The sequence below is a fragment of the Phalangium opilio genome, unplaced genomic scaffold (genome assembly GCF_054372755.1).
Source record: "Phalangium opilio isolate 3A_F unplaced genomic scaffold, DU_Popi_V2 ptg000089l_1, whole genome shotgun sequence".
Lineage (NCBI taxonomy): Eukaryota > Metazoa > Arthropoda > Arachnida > Opiliones > Phalangiidae > Phalangium > Phalangium opilio.
The window spans coordinates 6,609,396-6,627,507 of NW_028324194.1; the positions used below are offsets into that span (position 1 = coordinate 6,609,396).

General features: G+C 39.7%; 3 protein-coding genes across 6 annotated transcripts; 2 read left to right on the plus strand and 1 right to left on the minus strand.

Annotated features, from left to right (window-relative positions):
* Positions 1-1,031: 1,031 nt before the first annotated feature.
* On the plus strand, positions 1,032-7,171 carry LOC149647242 (leucine carboxyl methyltransferase 1). The gene is made up of 7 exons (XM_089850098.1): positions 1,032-1,364; positions 2,807-2,990; positions 3,737-3,975; positions 4,046-4,155; positions 5,218-5,301; positions 5,374-5,624; positions 6,962-7,171. Exons 1-6 carry the CDS (start codon positions 1,173-1,175, stop codon positions 5,498-5,500), a joined length of 936 nt encoding a protein of 311 aa, XP_089706224.1. The 5' UTR covers positions 1,032-1,172; the 3' UTR covers positions 5,501-5,624; positions 6,962-7,171.
* LOC149647243 (BPTF-associated chromatin complex component 1) lies at positions 6,820-10,753 on the minus strand. 2 transcript variants are annotated; one of them, XM_089850099.1, is made up of 5 exons: positions 10,506-10,751; positions 10,292-10,386; positions 8,808-8,909; positions 8,202-8,374; positions 6,820-7,099 (listed from the first exon to the last, which is right to left on the minus strand). In XM_089850099.1, exons 1-5 carry the CDS (start codon positions 10,533-10,535, stop codon positions 6,990-6,992), a joined length of 510 nt encoding a protein of 169 aa, XP_089706225.1. In that variant the 5' UTR covers positions 10,536-10,751; the 3' UTR covers positions 6,820-6,989. The 2 variants fall into 2 exon arrangements, with proteins under 2 accessions (XP_089706225.1, XP_089706227.1); XM_089850101.1 differs by lacking the exon at positions 8,808-8,909 and having other exon boundaries at positions 10,506-10,753.
* Positions 10,754-13,325: 2,572 nt separating this feature from the next.
* On the plus strand, positions 13,326-18,101 carry LOC149647244 (uncharacterized). 3 transcript variants are annotated; one of them, XM_089850104.1, is made up of 3 exons: positions 13,326-13,425; positions 16,352-16,454; positions 16,573-18,101. In XM_089850104.1, exon 3 carries the CDS (start codon positions 16,579-16,581, stop codon positions 18,019-18,021), a length of 1,443 nt encoding a protein of 480 aa, XP_089706230.1. In that variant the 5' UTR covers positions 13,326-13,425; positions 16,352-16,454; positions 16,573-16,578; the 3' UTR covers positions 18,022-18,101. The 3 variants fall into 3 exon arrangements, with proteins under 3 accessions (XP_089706230.1, XP_089706229.1, XP_089706228.1); XM_089850103.1 differs by having other exon boundaries at positions 16,352-18,101; XM_089850102.1 differs by lacking the exon at positions 16,352-16,454 and having other exon boundaries at positions 13,362-13,425.
* The last annotated feature ends 11 nt before the right edge of the window (positions 18,102-18,112 follow it).

An 18,112-nucleotide genomic window follows, 5' to 3' on the forward strand; every position in this document is an offset into this window, starting at 1 on the left:
TCCAGTTTCAACATTGTATTTCATCGGCCGAAACATGAGCAGACATCACCAACGAAAGAATAAGCATTAATCTAGCCAAACCAGGGGCGGAAATAAGAAATATTTTCTATAGAACATGCGTCCAGTGACCAGGGTTCGACATAAGGATATTTTTTTTAGTAGTCAGCCTGACTAGTGAGCCCCCTATCCCAATTTTTTTTAGTAGTCACCGACTAGTGAGACGCATGGTTTACGAATATTTGGAGCATTTTTTTACTAGTCAAGTTGACTAGTGAGCCCCAGATTTCGATTTATTTTAGTAGTCAAGGTATTTTTTAGTAGTCAAATGCCTTGACTAGTGCCTTATGTCTAGCCCTGCCAGTGACCCCTTCTTTGACAGAAAAAGTTATAGGACATTGAACACTGGAGTGTGCAAAAACAGTGTCGCATCTGAGGTCGCATCTTCTTAGTTAACCAATCAAAATTTCGGAAAATGTCCAGTGACCCCTTTAGTTTTTAAATATATTATGGGACATTTCAAAAATTTATTGAACAATGTCCAGTGTCCTGTGCTTATTAATTAAATGCTTGGGCGTCTACAGGCCCTGTGGCCACTTAGAGCGTTTTCCATTGAGATGGTTGCTCCCTATGAAAGACAAGTTTTTTCAGAGTAGTTTTGTGCCGTCATCAGTCGCTCCGTCTCTAGAGTCGGAGTGGTTGGGATCAATGCCGGAGCAGACCGGGAGGGAGCAACTGGTACTATGGAAGACTCGCCTCCGTCTCAGAGCCGCTGGTTTTTTCCAAATGATGGAGGAATTTTTTTTGACGCCCTTTTTTTTACACGGAGAACTCCTATAAACGTTTCGTAATTAAACTTGTTTGGGCTCTACTGGTCTTATGGCCAGTTGAAAAAAAAATTATTAGCCTGTTAGCCAGCTTTCACCAACGAGGAGTCGAGGAGATATTTACCTCCAGAATCGTCTGCTTACGCGTATTCTGATTCGGTCTTTTGAGTTTTGACATATTTTTTGTAAAGCTCTTTATATAGTCGTTGGAATCGATCTAGAGTAAGCGTAGTATTTACCTTTTCGCAATCGCAATATTAAAATACAACTGGTTTGTAGAAATGTTAATATACAAATTAACCCGACAAAGAAATAAATTTTAAAATAGCGACTTGAATTGATTTCAAAATGGATGAACCTGTAATGGCAACTAACGATGATGCCGCGAACTGCAAAAGGTACGCGGTGCAACTGGGTTACTGGGAGGATTCGTTCCTACCTTATTTTGTTAAAGCTGCGGAAAGAAAGGCCCCGGAAATAAACAGGGGTTACTACGCCAGGGTCAAAGGAATAAAACAACTCATAAATCAATTCATTAAGGTTAGTACATAAATCGTTATTGCTCCACTTTTCTAAGTGACAACTTGTTTATGGGTATCAATACTAGGTGGCGCTACTTTAGGGCTTCCCGCTGTTAGTTAAGCACGCCCAGATTTTACTGCCCCGCCCACTTTTATGGTTAATTTAATAAATGGGAACTTGCAGCGTGGGAAATAAGGCGGTGGCACAGGGAAAATGACCAGTTTAAAAATTGCCTGGACCAGTTTAAAAATTAAATCGGAGGGGGGGTCAGTGGTCCACGGGACCACTAAGAAAATTCAAGGGTAGCCAGAGTCCAGACAATATCTTAACTATTTTAATTATCCACTTCTTTAGTTTAGCAGACGACACGCCCTGGTCAATGGTCATGGACCAGTTTATTTATTCCAGAGGAGGGGGGTCGCTGGCCCAATGTCCAGTTTAAAAAAAATCCTTATTTCCCACCCTGCGAACTTGGCAGTACTACGTCATGCAACCTTCCACTAGTGCATAAAAATATACCTGGGGGCGGGGCTTAGATAGCTTTCATTCTGTAAAAAAAAAACATTTCCGTACTGGTGCTGGGGGCGGAGTTAAGCCCGAATTACCAAGTCCCTGTTACCATAGCCCACTCGATCACGCGCTCCACGACGCAAGCTATGCTGTTACCTTAAAGTAGTGGCTGGCTAATTTAAAAAATAGGGACTAAGCAGTACTACGTCATGCAATGTCAGGCTACCTTCCACTAGTGCTAAAAAACATACCAGGAGGAGGGGCTTAGATAGATTTCATTCTGTAAAAAACAAACATACCATAATGGCGCTGGGGGCGGAGTTAAGCCCGAATTACCAAGTCCCTGTTACTATAGCCCACTCGATTACGCGCTCCACGACGCAAGCTATGCTGTTACCTAAAGTAGTGGCATCTGTTAGAAGATTAGTTTTACGCAATAGAACAATAGCTTAATTAACTAATGCAAACGTTTATTTGATAACTAGAATAATAGGGACTTGGCATTACTACGTCGTGAAACGTCAGGCTACCTTCTACTAGTGCTAAAAAACATACCAGGAGGACGGGCTTAGATAGCTTTTATTCTGTAAAACCATAGCCCACTTGATCACGCGCGTCACGACGCAAGCTGCTCGCGCTATAGCTTGCGGCGTGACGCGCGTGATCGAGTGGGCTATGGTAAAACAAACATACCATAATGGCGCTGGGGGCGGAGTTAAGCCCTAATTGCCAAGTCCCTATACTTAAAATGAATAGCTATAATTTGCATGTCCATTATTGTAGCCAGTACACGCGTGATTAATAAAACAATAAAAATGGGGGGAGGGGGAAGAGACAGAGCATTGCGCATGAACATATGACGTCATTAACTTTTGACATATGACCTTTTGACTTAACCTATGTTAAAGTTCAAGGATCTACTCCAACAGCATCATATTGATATCTTTTAGGCTACCGATGGCAACTGTCAAATCGCAAGTCTGGGAGCTGGTTTTGACACTCTTTATTGGCGGCTAAGGTCTGAAGGGATTCACATCAAGAGTTACGTAGAAATAGACCTTCCTGGAGTCACATCCAGAAAGGTTTACTATATAAGGCACAGAAAACCGTTACTCAATGGCATGGTCAATGAAGGTAAATCTTTAAGGACACTTGTTCAGTGACCCTCCCCACCCACCCTTTGACGGGAAATATTTATAGGACACTGTCCACTGGAGCGTGCAAAAATAGTGTCCCGGAAGTTAGAATTAGCTCGGGATTCATGGGGGTGAGTAACGGGAAGAAATTCGTCTGTCGTCTGCTACATAAGGCAAAAATATGTACTGTAGCGGACGACAGACCAATTTCTTCCCATTACTCACCCCCATGAATCCCGACCTAAGCCTAACTTCCGGCGAAAGGGAATAAGGTGGATTCTGCCTACTAGCCTTCAACAAGCCATAGCCCACTCGATCACCCGGATTACGATCCAAGCTGCTAGCTCTATACAATCTTGGAAATAAGGATTTTTTTAAACTAGTCCTTGGGACCAATGACCCTCTAGGGTCCAAAATAATAAACTGGTCTCCGGACTGGTCCCAGACTTTGTTCTCCTATAGATCTGCAATTAATAAACTGGTCCCGAGGACCAGTAAGCCCCACTTCTCGAATTTAGAAACTAGTCCAAGCAATTAATAAACTGGTTTTGGACCAGAGGAAGTGTGCTGCTATTTCCCAGACTGGCGCTATATCTATAGCTTGTGATGTCGAGTGCGTGATCGAGTGGGCTATGACCATGCTAAACCCGGAGTTAAGGAGGAAAGTCAACTTGTAGGGGAACCACGTGATCCGCGGTTTGTTTTAATAGTAAATAATCCAATTATTCCTTGATAAAATTTCAGATGAAGACATTAGGTTTTCTTCGAGCGATTTACACGCGGGCGGTTACCACTTACTGGGTGTTGACATGCGAAAGATCGAGGAAGTAAAGAGTAAAGTGAAAAACTACTTGGATCTCTCCATTCCTACAGCCTTCTTGGCCGAGTGCGTTCTAGTCTACTTACCCGTACCCCAATCATCGGCCCTTCTCAAATGGATCACCGATGATTTTGATTCCGCTTTGTTCATTAACTATGAACAAGTATAATTTCATACATTGTTTCGGTAATAAAAGGGATTTATTTGTTATTAAGGGTTGCGTTATCTTGTAGGTTAACATGACTGATCGTTTTGGCGAGATCATGATTGAAAACCTCAAGAAAAGGTGCTGTACCCTTGAAGGAGTTTCCGCCTGTGCATCATTAAACTCTCAAGAAGAACGGTAAACAATTGTCTAATTTTTTTTAGTAAGGGTTTCAATGCGATTTGGGTCTCTTAAGGGTTCGCGGCAAGGATGTGATTAGTCGGGTTTTTTCTGGACGTGATTAGTCGGGTTTTTCTGGACGTGATTAGTCGGGTTTTTCTGGACGTGATTAGTCGGGTTTTTCTGGACGTGATTAGTCGGGTTTTTCTGGACGTGATTAGTCGGGTTTTTCTGGACGTGATTAGTCGGGTTTTTCTGGACGTGATTAGTCGGGTTTTTCTGGACGTGATTAGTCGGGTTTTTCTGGACGTGATTAGTCGGGTTTTTCTGGACGTGATTAATCAGGGAAGGAAATTACTTTTAGTTGGGAGGTGTTGGAAGAGGTGTTGGGGTTAAGTCACCTCCAGGGACACAGGGCAGTCGGCACCTATAGGCTAGGATGGCCAACATGTGTTGTATTCCCTCAACTTTGTCGCCAAGAAGCTTGACTTACAGAAGTTTGCAACACTCCCAACTTTGATTTCGCCAAAGATTTTGTGATTTCTTCTTTGATTTCGCCAAATATTTCGCGCTTTTATTCTTTGATTTCGCCAAAGCTAGATTTCGCGCTTTTATATTTTGTGTGAAAGATTTCGCGTGATACTTACGGGATACTCACTTAATTCATGGATTAACTAACGCTAGGGATAGTTCACTAACTGGGTTTCCCATGTATTGCTATCGCCAACTACATGTTCCGAATTATTCCGTGATTCCCCCTCTTCATTCGCCCAATTTATTGGACCAAAACGGATGTAGATATAGCGCCATCTCTAGGCAAAATAAATCGTTTTTGCCCAATTTAGGCAGTATTTCAATTTTGACGTCATAAAACACGTGACATTTGGTCCAATTTTCTTATAACTTCCTGTTAGGGATAGTAGCTTCTGCTAGGGGGTGTTTGGAACATGCATGCGTTATCTTTTTGGGGGAACGAACTATCCCTAGCGTTAGTTAATCCATGCTTAATTCACCCTAAATCGTTTCTTTGGTAAATTTTTCCATTCTGCTTACATTGTTTGTTGGTTTTTCCCCCATTAGGTTCCAATCGCAAGGCTTTACTTTCGCAAAATGCTATGACATGCAAGAAGTTTATAATTCCCTCGACAGGGACGATGTAAATAGGTATGTTGAAAACATGGCAATCATTAAAATATCCGCCGTACGAAATCAACACACAATTTGCTTAATCTTTAGGATAGAGAAACTAGAGTTCCTGGACGAATGCGAGTTACTACAGCAATTATTGCAGCATTATTGCGTGACGGTTGCCATTAAGGGGAAGCAAATCCCGCCTGATGAGATTTGTTTCGAGACGTCCTGATGCTTCCAGGACACCAATTGATCCCCCCTTCCCCCCCTCCCCCAAAAAAACAAAGCTTTTATGTATAAATAATCATTTCTCGAACCTACGGATCAAATCGCCATCTGGCATTGCATTGCACATGGTAAACCAAAATTTCACATATTTCTCACATTTGCTGCTATAGTTAGAAATTATGAGGTTTTGAATAAAAACTAAGTTGATCTACTTTTATGAGGCATAAGTATGACACTACCTATACAAGTTCGTAATGCTACTGAGAGACTTACAGCTCGAGCTAGTTCGAGAACGACGGAAGCGAGAATTGAAGTCCTACACTCGGTGTTAATTTTCCAGGACTTCCATCTAGGTCCTATTTACAGGGTTCATACGAACATGGAAAACAGGGAAAACCTGGAATTATCAGGGAAATTGGTGTAGAGGAAAAAAGTCAGGGAAATATCAGAGATAATGAAAATTTCTTCGAAAAATCAGGGAAAATTATTTTTTTTCTCAAAAAATCAGGGAAATTAAAGTGAAACAAATACACTTCAGTGGGACCCAGTGCACGAGAAAATAGATATTAGTTGTCTCAGTGGAGAGAAATATATTTCTTCAGTGGGTGGAATTCTGTATTTTGGTCCTGCCTATTATAACCTAACAAAGAATGGTAAACATATGGTTGTAGGTATGGTCTGGTTACCCTATTTGAAATTATAACACTCCTCCAATGTAAAAAATGCACCTGGAAATTTATAAGAAGTACTCTGGAAAACCTGGAAATATCAGGGAAATTGGCTTTGGAAATTTCGTATGAACCCTGTATTTAGTCTGCATTACTAAGCCTTTGACAGCGCCTCACCAGGCGTCGCTTTACCTCGAATCTAAGTCCTACACTTGGTGGTTAATTTTGCAAGACTCCATCTTCATATTTAGTCTGCATTACTAAGCCTTTGACAGCCCCTCATCAGGCGTATGTCGCTTTACCTCGAATCTATGACCTACCTGACTCACTTCATGACAAGCTCCAGTTTCTAAGTTACCAGTGACAAAACTTATGGCCAACATATCTGAATTGAAGTCCTACACTTGGTGGTTACTTTTGCAGTCCATCTTATTATTTAGTCTGTACTAAGCCTTTGACAGCCCCTCATCAGGCGTATGTCGCTTTACCACGATTCTATGACCTACCTCCCTCACTCACTTCATGATAGGCTCCAGTTTGTAACCAGAATTTACAAACTTATGGTGAACATATCTTAGGAACCTATTAGAACATTACCCTTTGCATTTCCCTAATATTGTCCATTTCTTGTTGACAACAGAAAAGACACTTCATATCTTATGTACAATTAATTTGATGAATGTGTTTTATTTCATTTGATAAATGCTGTTCAATTTCATTGGATGAACGGTGTTCCATTTGATAAAATGTTGTTCAATTTGTATATTTGACAATGATTGTTAATTATCTTTCCGTAGATGATTAGTTAATGGGATGGCGGTCCGATCAGGAGGCTTCCGATGAACTGTCATATTCGAGTTTGGGGTTGACTGTTCCCCCCAGTCCCTCCACATCAACCTCTGTCTCAGTCGCATTCAGCATGTTCAGTGTCAAATCTAATTACATAATGTAACATATTAATAGTTCATGTACTTAATAACAATGAAATAAAATATCAAAGAATTTAATCGCTTATGCTTGAACTTAATAATAATAATAATGAAGGGATTTCCACACTAAGCCTGTGGCTTATTTACAGTTGGGTCCCTTTACAATGCATAGAGGGGTGCAGGGGGCTAGCCCCTATGCCCCCACAGCTAACCGACAGCGCCCCCTATACTAACTATTACCGTTAACCTCTGCAAGTTTTGATGGAAAGGAGAAACCGGGTTAGACCGCGGAGGAAAACTCCTTTTAACAAGCGGGGAGAGAACTTGGTGCAAACTCTACGCAGAAGGATTTCTTCCCAGATTTTCACCCGGTGCCACAGTCCGGGATCCCACCCGGGATCCTCTTGCTGCGAGGCGAAAGCGCTAACCGCTACGCCACCCCACTCTATTATCACAATTTTTGGTTTCTTCTAAGGCAGATGGACTGGAATGAAGATACAGGTGGCGCGTGGCGCCACCCCGCGACCAATATTGAAACTTTTTCCACTCAAACCATAGCAGCCATAACATAAGGCTTATGAGTCGAAATGTTTCGGGAGTCTCCCGCTAGGGGCGATGCTGACAGGCGATGCCATTAGAAGAACGGGACCGTTTTACCTTATCATTTTTTTCCAGTCCATCTGTGTTTTAAAGGCTTTGGTTTCACTTACGGTAAATAGCCAGCCGCTTTCAAACAAAAAACTGAAGCAAAATGCTCAAGCTAAAGGCATCAAACACAGATGTACGGTGAAAAATAATAAGCTAAAACTGTCCCCGTTCTTGTAATGGCATCGCCTGTCAGCAGCGCCCCTAGCGGGAGAGTCCCGAAACTTAATTCGACTCATAAGCCCTTATTATGTTATGGCTATGGTTTGAGTCGAAAAAGTTTCAATATTGGTCGCGGCGTGGCGCTAGAAAGGCGCTGCCCTAAAAGAACCATCAGTATCTCCATTCCAGTCCATCTGTGGCCTTAGGTTCGTGATATTAAGGACCAATGTTTTAAAGAGGCTAAAACACGTTTGCCAGCTAATTTCTTAATTTGTCTCTAGCGTTAAATTAAAACTAATACCTGCGGATTTTGTTGTTGACGTTTGTGTTAAGATAGCATTTCCCAATGATCTTTGAATATCTTGCTGAGCCATTCCTGAAGCTGGGCTTTTAACGGCAATAACAGTTTGCTTCTTTAGGGGGACACCGGCGTCTTCAAATACCTTACGTTTCATGCTGTTCTTAATTTGAGATCTGTACATGTAAATAATAATAATAATAAAAACTATCAATCAATGATTCAATTTACAAAATTTGTTAGGATAAATGGATAGTAGATTATAAATATATTGCAATTAAATTTAATCCCTGACAACATCTTAAAGCACACGTCGGCTCCTATGGCGCCAATAACATGCTGGCCAATCTTCTAGACACAAATTTTACCTTGCTAATGGCAGCAACTGCCAACCTATGAAACACGTCAACGAGGGCGGACCTAAAACTAGCCTTTGATAACCTTATCGGGCCAATCAATTCCACCCCCGTGTAAAGGGCGCCACACTAGCCATCATTTGCTTTAACACAATGGATGGTATTCGATATTTAACATGACTATCCCTTTGAGTGAGATCGCGTATGTTACAAAAACGGATACTACTGTTATAAAAAAGGAAATGTTGCTCACATGGTTCGATTTTTAATGTGTAAACTGATTTTATTCAGATCCTCCCCAAATCTTTTCACGGCTGTTTTCAACATTTCAATTTCTTCATCCGCCCATTTTCCACTATAAATATTCACACAAAAGAGATCAAAATACTCAAATCTAAATGGCACCAGGGATTAATGAGGTGGAAATGATCAAGGGACAAGGGCAACCCGCGGCATGCACCGTAACTCTCCCAGTGTACCTTGAGCACCAGTCTGGGAAATAGCACACTTCCTCTGGTCCAAAACCAGTTTATTAATTGCTTGGACTAGTTTTTTTTAATTCAAAAACTGGGGGTTAATGGTCCTAGGGACCAGTTTATTAATTGGAAATCTATTGAAGAACAAAGGCTGGGACCACTCCGGAGACCAGAACACTAGGGGGGTCACTGGTCCCAAGGACTAGTTTAAAAAATATCCTTATTTCCCAGACTGTTGAGCACTGCAGGCGATTGTTAAGTGCTGCCGCGTAGCGCCATTCTATTTGTAAGAGAACTAGCTTCTATTATTAAGACAGAGAGGGCGTCCTTTACGATTTCGTACTGTGCGACCCTACCTAAACGCCGCTGAGTATGCTGGGAGGACTACGTAGCGTGTCTGCTTAACACAAACATGTAGCAATCGCAATTCGCGCGCGACTTGGACCATGGGAGAAAAAAAAATGGGAAATCCAAAGGGATAGTAGCGTGTAAATTACAAGAGGAACAGTTGAATTTTCAGCGTTGAGTACGAATCAATGAAAGAACCCCTTCGCGTGTGTGATAGGGTGAGTCGCTTGTGGCGCCATCTACACGCGGCGAGGTAAACTATTACTAACCCCATCCAGGCTTGGAAATAAGGTTTATTTCTGAACTAGTCCTCCGGACCAGTGACCCCTGATGTCTTAAATTTGAAACTGGCCCCGGAACCAGTGACCCTTCCCCTATTTATTTTTCTACTGGTCCCAGGACTTGTGGTCGTTCTCTCTTCTAAAAAAATCTCTCTCAGCTTAGGGTTGTATACACAACTGGACTCCTGGAGTCAAAATTTATGTTAAAATGAAAATAATTAAAGAGGTCCCCATATCAATTTTTAATAAAAGTAGGAATTAATAAACTAGTCATTGGGACCAGTGACCCTCGCGTTTTGAATAAAAAAAGTGGTCCAAGCTATTAATAAACTGGTTTTTGACCTGTAAACCTGTCTTATTTCCTAGCCTGACCCCATCCATGTTAAGATTAAGACGCGAAGTTAAACAGCGTCGAGCGCGGTCAATACTTAGAAGGGAGACAACATTTCTTTTTCCCTTTAACATGCTACCGATGTAGAACTAAATCTTTCTATTCTCGATAACATAAATGAGGGTGCACACTTTTGATTTTAATTATCAGCCAAATTCAAAACCCTCAAACTTAACAAACTACTTAGCACTGCAGTCCTAATCACGGATTGCTTTAATAATTTTGAAACATTTATACAAACCCAGCGGGTGAAGGTTCCGAAACAGGATGAAGCTGCATCGTTAACTCTCCCAATTTTGTAAAAGCTGCTCCAGCTGCCGTAAAAATCTCGCCAACCTGCAATTTTAAACATTTTAAGTGAAATAATAAGTAATATAATCATTAAAATCTTAAGGTAATGTGAATAATCTCAACAAAAATCGCAATCGCAAGTTTTAAAGAAAATTTTATCTCACCTTCGTTGCTGAGCTCGTCGGGTGGTTCATAATTGTATTTTTAAAATTCAGACAAATGATAATTGATAATCCACAATTATTATCAACAGTTAACTCGACAACAACAACAACACAAATATTTATTAATTAAAAATAATGGTTAAAAGAAAACGAGGAATCCTTTTCCAAATTATGCTAATGTAAACTTTCCAACATTTAAAAACATTCGATTACTGATACGTCGTCTGCTAAAAAAGTGGTCCAACGCAGGGCTCGACATAAGGATATTTCTTTTAGTAGTCAGGCTGACTAGTGAGCCCCCCTATCCCAGTTTTTTTTTTAGTAGTCACTCACTGACTAGTGAGACGCATGGTTTACGAATATTTGGGACATTTTTTTTACTAGTCAAGTTGACTAGTGAACCCCCAGATTTCGATTTATTTTAGTAGTCAAGGCATTTTTTTTAGTAGTCAAATGCCTTGACTAGTGCCTTATGTCATGCCCTGCAGGTGTAGTCGGAGCTTCCGTTTAAAGATCGCCAGCGATGGAGCGGAAGCGATCTCTGGGGCAGTGTGGGAAGGCACAATCACAGGCCAATAGCCAGTTTAAAAATTACCTGGGCCAGTTTAAAAATTAAACGCTTTGGGGTCTACTGGCCCTGGTGGCCACTTAATTAATTCAAAGATTTTCCACCTCAAGAATTTGGTTCATTAAATAAATACTATGTTAATCCCTAAAATTGTCTCGTCTTTGCTTCTACGCTGTGTGCTTGTTTGCCCTGAATTGTGGGAGTGGGATTATGGATGGATTTCGTATGTCTGTCTACGCTCCACACTCTGCAGATGAAGTGATTTTTGCAGTTAGCTAAAGCATAGCCCCCTGGATCACGCGACTCGCGGACGCAGGCTGCTCGCGCAATAGAAGAAGAAGCCCGCCCAATGGGCCCTAAAACGCGTATCAACAGACTTAGAAATAAGGATAATTTTTAAACTAGTCCTTGGGACCAGTGACCCCCCTAGTGTCCTAAATAATAAACTGGTCTCAGGAGTGGTCCCAGCCTTTGTTCTCCTAGAGATTTTCAATTAATAAACTGGTCCCAAGGACCAGTAACCCCTACTTTTTGAATTAAAAAACTAGTCCAAGCAATTAATAAACTGGTTTTGGACCAGTGGACGTGTGCTATTTCTAAAGGCCGGTTCAGACGACACTATTTTTCTCGCTACGCTCGCTGTGCTGAGCTCATCAGATTTTCTGGCTTCACCAGCCTTTAGAAAATTCACTGTTCACACGGACAAAATTTCCTCACCGAGGTCAACAGCATGTCAACAGTGAGAAAATTTTGTCCGTGTGAACAGTGAATTTTATAGAGGCTGGTGAAGCCAGAAAATCTGATGAGCTCAGCACAGCGAGCGTAGCGAGAAAAAGAGTGTCGTCTGAACGGGCCTTGAGTCTGCGTATCAAGCATTTTAAGCCGAAAATCAAAGCCGTCAGCTTTTAACATGGTCGTCTATGGGAGGAACACCCTTTTTTGGCCGTAATTTGGCAAATAATGGCTCAAATCTCTTGAAATTTTAATCGGATGTGTAAAATAAGGTTTGTGATTTTTGTGCAAAATTTCAAAAGATTATATCGTGTAGTTTTTTTTTGTAAAAAAAAATTAAAACTTAGCTGAAAATCAAAGTCGTCAGCTTTTAACATGGCCGTCTATAGTGTGCTACCACGAAGCTAGGGGGGAAAAACTGTGACGTCAATATTGGGTCCCGAATTTGTATTGCCCAAGCTGACGACGTCTCGCGACTGCCAATATGGTCGCCTGAAAATAAGGTAAGAGATAAGAGCATGTGACGTCACTACAAAGTTCGTGGTAACACACTATGGGGGGAACTAAGTTTTTTGGCCCTAATTTGACAAATACTGGCTCAAATCCCTTGAAATTTTAATGAGAGGTGTAAAATAAGGTTTGTGATTTTTGTGCATAGTTTCAAAAGATTATATCTAGTAGTTTTTTTGTAAAAAAAATTAAAACTTAGCCGAAAATCAAAGCCGTCAGCTTTTAACATCGCCGTCTATGGGGGACCAGGTTTTTTGCCCCTAATTTTGAAAATACTGACTCAAATTTCTTGAAATTTTAATGAGAAGTGTACTGAAGCATTTTTAATGATCGGGCAAAGTTTTAAAGCTCTAAAACCAATAGTTTCGTGCCGAAACCTTACCGGGAAATTTAAAATGAATAATGGTTGTGCTCATGTACAAACAAAGCTTTATTGAATTTCAGCAAAAAAACTATTGGTTTTAGAGCTTTGAAACTTTCCTCGGTCATTAATATTCCTTCAGTACACCTCTCATTAAAATTTCAAGAAATTTGAGTCAGTATTTTCAAAATTAGGGGCAAAAAACCTGGTCCCCCATAGACGGCGATGTTAAAAGCTGACAGCTTTGATTTTCGGCTAAGTTTTAATTTTTTTTTTACAAAAAAACTACACGATATAATATTTTGAAATTTTGCACAAAAATCACAAACCTTATTTTACACATCCGATTAAAATTTCAAGAGATTTGAGCCATTATTTGCCAAATTAGGGCCAGAAAAGGGTGTTCCTCCCATAGACGACTATGTTAAAAGCTGACGGCTTTGATTTTCGGATTAAAATGCTTGACACGCGTTTTTGGGCCCATTGGGCGGGCTTCTATAGCGCGAGCAGCCTGCGTCCGCGAGTCGCGTGATCCAGGGGGCTATGACTGGCCACCGGTCCAGTTTTAAAAAAATCCTTATTTCCCACACTGCATGTTCTTGAAGTCTCAACCGTTTTTTCGTCTGCTCCACGTTCTGTTGTGAAAACAGTTTTGTAGACGCGGACACGCGGTCCGAGGGGAAAGTACGTTGGATCTACTCGGAAGTTGGAAGCGTATGAAAACGTTATCTCAGAGTTTAAAATTAAAGGTAATTTCGATTTTTTTTTAATATTAATTTTTAAAACTATATCTCAATCTCGAAGACTTATTGATAGTGTCATATTGGCCATGTCATTTTGGCTGACTAATTAATTAGACCACTTTTATCGCAGTCCTATGGTAAACTAGTTCGATTACTCTTGTTAGGTTAAGATTATAGTTTGTGGGTAATCAGCCATAACTGACGTAAAACGCCGAGTATCAAGTGGAAACTATTTTTACAGTATATATCAGACCTCGGGGACTTCCGGAAAATATGTCTCAAAAAAAAAAAAAAAAAAAAATTATCTTCATTTACTTCCCAAATATTACACCTTTTCCAAAATTTTGTTGTTTATCTCCTCCCTATGGAGCTCTAAGGCTTCTCAAGCCCTAGCTCGTCACCCCCAAACGTTATTGCTAAAACCACAGCCCACTCGATCACGCAAGTTTCACGCGCTATAGAAGCCCGTCCAAAGAATTCAAAACCCATGTATTTTCGAGAATCGAGAGGGTGTAGTGGAAAAGCTAGTAAAATCATGAACGAGTCTCGATTTTTGAGACAAAAAGCACTGAAATGTTAGGGGGAATTGTCGAGTTGATGAACAAACTTTTATAGGAAAGTGAAAAATCTAAGCTCTAGCTTCCTGATTTTTTTACTATTTGTAAATTAAAGTACACTAAAAATTTAGAAAATATTTTGAAAGGCTTAGGACTGATGGTTATTTTTCTAAAAATTATCAAACTTTCGGTTTGTGGGTTTTTCAACTCTGGGTGGCTTCTAGCCATTTTAAAACGCGCTGGGCACATAATTCAAATAAATAATTTTTTCCCCAATACTTGTAGTACTTGATTTTCACATATTTGACAATTAGTTTTAACGACTAGTTAATTGTAATTATAAATAAAATATAAGCCCTTTCCTTAAATACAGTATTTTGATGAAGAACATTATCGGCGGGATTGTTTGGGCCTAGTGTTTATTTTTTAACTGAAAAACCATAGCCGACTTGTATTAATAAAGGCCTATAGGTAGGAAGCTACCCATGGGGCGGCATACCGATTTTTTAGCGACCGCTAGATGTCGTTCTTAGGGGGAAAATTTTGTGGCGGGAACTTCAAAACGAATGAAAATGCCAATAGGAGAAAGCTTACTTTTCGTCTTGAGGTTGGGGGTTTTTTTTTTTTTTTTGAATAAAGTAAGGCAGTTTTTTTAGAAGTAATACATTTACTTGATAACAATACATTTGTCTTTATCTCATTTAAAGTGCGTTTAGTAAACTATGATTTCTACTTTTCTATCACAGTACAATGTAATATTTTCAAAATAAGTGTTTTGATTAGTACCTAACATATGAAATTTTTTGAATCACATTACAACTTTGCATATTTTCGGGGTAAAGGTTTTTATTTGTACGTTTTGACTGTTTCTTCAACGTCACTTATATCTTTGGCATAGTTGATCATTAGGTGTTTGACAAGCTTATCTAACATAATATCACATAAATTAAAATATACCTATTCCTTCCCCATTTTCAGCGTCCCACCAGACCCAATTGTTTCCGCAGTTAAGGCGCGTATTTCCCTCAGATTTCGTATCCACCCCCATCATCCTTGCCCTAAAATACCCCAGTAATGTTTTGGTAAATATAGGCATATTCACAGGGTTGGCCAAATTACATGAACCTCAAATAAAAAATTATAATTACAAATCAAAACTATATTAAATTACAAATTATAAATCATCGTAGGATTCATATCTGATTTTGTTAAAGAACCCTTAATGTTTCTACCTCGTCAAAATACTTTAGGTATTTTCAAGTATGCAATAACGCAATAAGTTACTAAACTTTTTCAATCCTACTGTATATATTAATTTATGTGATATTATGTTAGATAAGCTTGTCAAACCCCTAATGATCCCCCGAAAATATGCAAAGTTGTAATGTGATTCAAAAAGTTTCATGTTAGGTACTAATCAAAACACTTATTTTGAAAATATTACATTGTACTGTGATAGCAAAGTAGAAAACATACTTTACTAAACGCACTTTAAATGAGATAAAGACAACTTTATTGTTATCAAGTAAATGTATTACTTCTAAACAAACTGCCATACTTTATTCAAAAAAAAACCCAACCTCAAGACAAAAAGTAAGCTTTCTCCACTGCTTTCTCCTATTGGCATTTTCATTCATTTTGAAGTTCCCGCCACAATATTTTCCCCCTAAGAACGACATCTAGCGGCGGCAGATCACGACGGCCATTGCCAATATCAGAAAAAAACCGAGGATCACCTATAGGCCTTTATTAATACAAGTCGGCTATGGAAAAACTATTCAGGCTTGAAACTTCAAAATTTGTAGGACTTAAGAAAACGTTACTACGCACCTCTAGTTAAAATTTCACAACATTTGATCGACAAAAAGCGAAATTACGCATATTTTACCCCAAAAAAACGGCATTTTCCCATAGACATAATGCTAATTCTTAGACTGCTTTGACGAACGTTATCGGTTGGGCCTAGTGTTTATTTTTTAACTGAAAAACTATTCACGCTTGAAACTTGAAAATTTGTAGGACTTTAGAAAACGTTACTACGCACCTCTTCCTAAATTTTCACGACATTTGATCCACAAAAAGCGAAATTACGCCCATTTTACTCCAAAAAACGGCATTTTCCCCATAGACATAATGCTAATTCTTAGACTCGTTTGACCAAGGAGTACTAATCGGTCATATTCTTGACTTTTGGCTGTTTGAAGGGGCTTCCATAGCGCGTGCAACGTGCGTGATCGAGTGGGCTGTGCTAAAACAAAAAAAAAAAATTGTAAAAATAGTTTCCACTTAATACTCGGCGACCTCCCTCATTTTTGCATGAATCCTGAACTAATGTAATTGTGGAGCACTTTCATAATATATTTATGTTATTTCAGCTTTAATGACAATTTAGCTCAGTATCTGCGGTTCAACACGTACACTGATGTAAAATTTGCAACCCGATTCAGATTTCGATCAATAAGACAGTTGGATGTTTATGTGAGAATTAACCGCTATGCCCAAATCACTTATCTTACCGTTACATTGTTTAAATGCAACTCTTATGAGATTCCCAAAGCATAGTTGTGATTTAAAGTATCACCTGTTAATTCATTAGGGAGAGATGAAGTTTAAGTGTGAACAGTGCGCTTTCCAGACAGGAATGAGCACAGTCTTCAAGAATCATAAATTAATTCACAGTAACGAGCGTCCGTACAAATGCGCTATTTGTGAGTATCGCTCCAAAACACGCGGGAGTTTAAAGATGCACGTATTGACGCACAGTGATGAGCGTCCGTACAAATGCGATATATGCGAATATCGCTCCAAAACACGCATGGATTTAAAGAAACACGTCTTGAAGCACAGTGACGAGCGTCCATTCAAATGCAATGTTTGCGATTACCGTAGCCGAACTCGCGGGACTTTAAAGATGCACGTATTGACGCACAGTGACGAGCGTCCATTCAAATGCAATATTTGCGATTACCATACCCGAACATGCGGGAATTTAAAGTTGCACGTATTGACGCACAGTGACGAGCGTCCCTACAAATGCGATATTTGTGAGCATCGCTCCAAAACACGCTTGGATTTAAAGAAACACGTCGTGACTCACAGTGACGAGCGTCCATTCAAATGCAATGTTTGCGAATATCGCTCCAAAACACGTGTGGATTTAAAGAAACACGTCGTGACGCACAGTGACGAGCGTCCATTCAAATGCAATGTTTGCGATTACCGTGCCCGAACTCGCGGGAATTTAAAGTTGCACGTATTGACTCACAGTGACGAACGTCCGTTTAAGTGTACGTTTTGTGATTTCGCAGCCAAATTAAAACATGTACTAAGAAATCACATTGCTAGACGTCATCCGTTAAAATCTCGGAAAACGGTCTCGTTAAGACGGAAAAACGATAGCGATCCATCAAAAAGTGTTGCAAACTTTGCGTGTCCATTAAAATTCAAACCAGACGACAAACAGGGACGGATGACAAATATAAACGATGATTCTCTCAATGAAACTGACCAGTCAAAACAAGTCGAAATTCATTCAGAATCAGATCCTGATGAACCCGGAAACGCGAGGAAGTCTAAATGTACTAATTCAAAACACGTGATCGGTTCCAACATTAACCAAGTAATTTCGTTAAATACTTCGCCTTCCAAGTGCGAAGTTAATACCATAAGTTCCAAGGAAGTAAAGCAAGAACCAGAACCTTTATCCAGTGATAATGTTAGTTCAGAGTTTCACTTAAATTGTGTCAAATTGGAAAACGAAGCTGCATTAACGTCTCTCCCAGTGAACGAAGTGATTTATTGCCCAGATCCTGACGCTTCGAGTTTAAAATCGAGTGTAAAATGGGAAGAACCAATTAATCACCTGAAGAATGAATTCGCTTTGGATAACGTCAACGATGAAAATCAGTTTTCCAACAAACATGGTTCCGTTATTTTGACAAAATTGGAAGATTCAGGGAATTATGTTGGATGCTATTACATAAGAATGAAAGAACCACCTTACCTTTACGAGGCGGTTAAAGTTAATTTGAATAATGTCATTTAGTTTCCTTTTGACCAAAGAGTCTACGTATGTTTTGAACAATGTCATATGTTTTGAATAAAGATTTTATGTATGTTTTCCAATTGATGAATTT

Bases quoted from the DNA above. Each gene is read 5' to 3' on its own strand.
- LOC149647242 (XM_089850098.1), top strand. From the start codon at position 1,173: ATGGATGAACCTGTAATGGCAACTAACGATGATGCCGCGAACTGCAAA. The intron at 2,991-3,736 runs GTAAATCTTTAA...ATAAAATTTCAG, and splicing joins CAATGGCATGGTCAATGAAG to ATGAAGACATTAGGTTTTCT. The intron at 4,156-5,217 runs GTAAACAATTGT...TTCCCCCATTAG, and splicing joins TTAAACTCTCAAGAAGAACG to GTTCCAATCGCAAGGCTTTA.
- LOC149647244 (XM_089850102.1), top strand. From the start codon at position 13,393: ATGAAAACGTTATCTCAGAGTTTAAAATTAAAG. The intron at 13,426-16,572 runs GTAATTTCGATT...TTAATTCATTAG, and splicing joins CTCAGAGTTTAAAATTAAAG to GGAGAGATGAAGTTTAAGTG.
- LOC149647243 (XM_089850099.1), bottom strand. From the start codon at position 10,535: ATGAACCACCCGACGAGCTCAGCAACGAAG. The intron at 10,387-10,505 runs GTGAGATAAAAT...TTAAAATTGCAG, and splicing joins CGACGAGCTCAGCAACGAAG to GTTGGCGAGATTTTTACGGC. The intron at 7,100-8,201 runs GTATTAGTTTTA...TTATGTAATTAG, and splicing joins GTCAACAACAAAATCCGCAG to ATTTGACACTGAACATGCTG.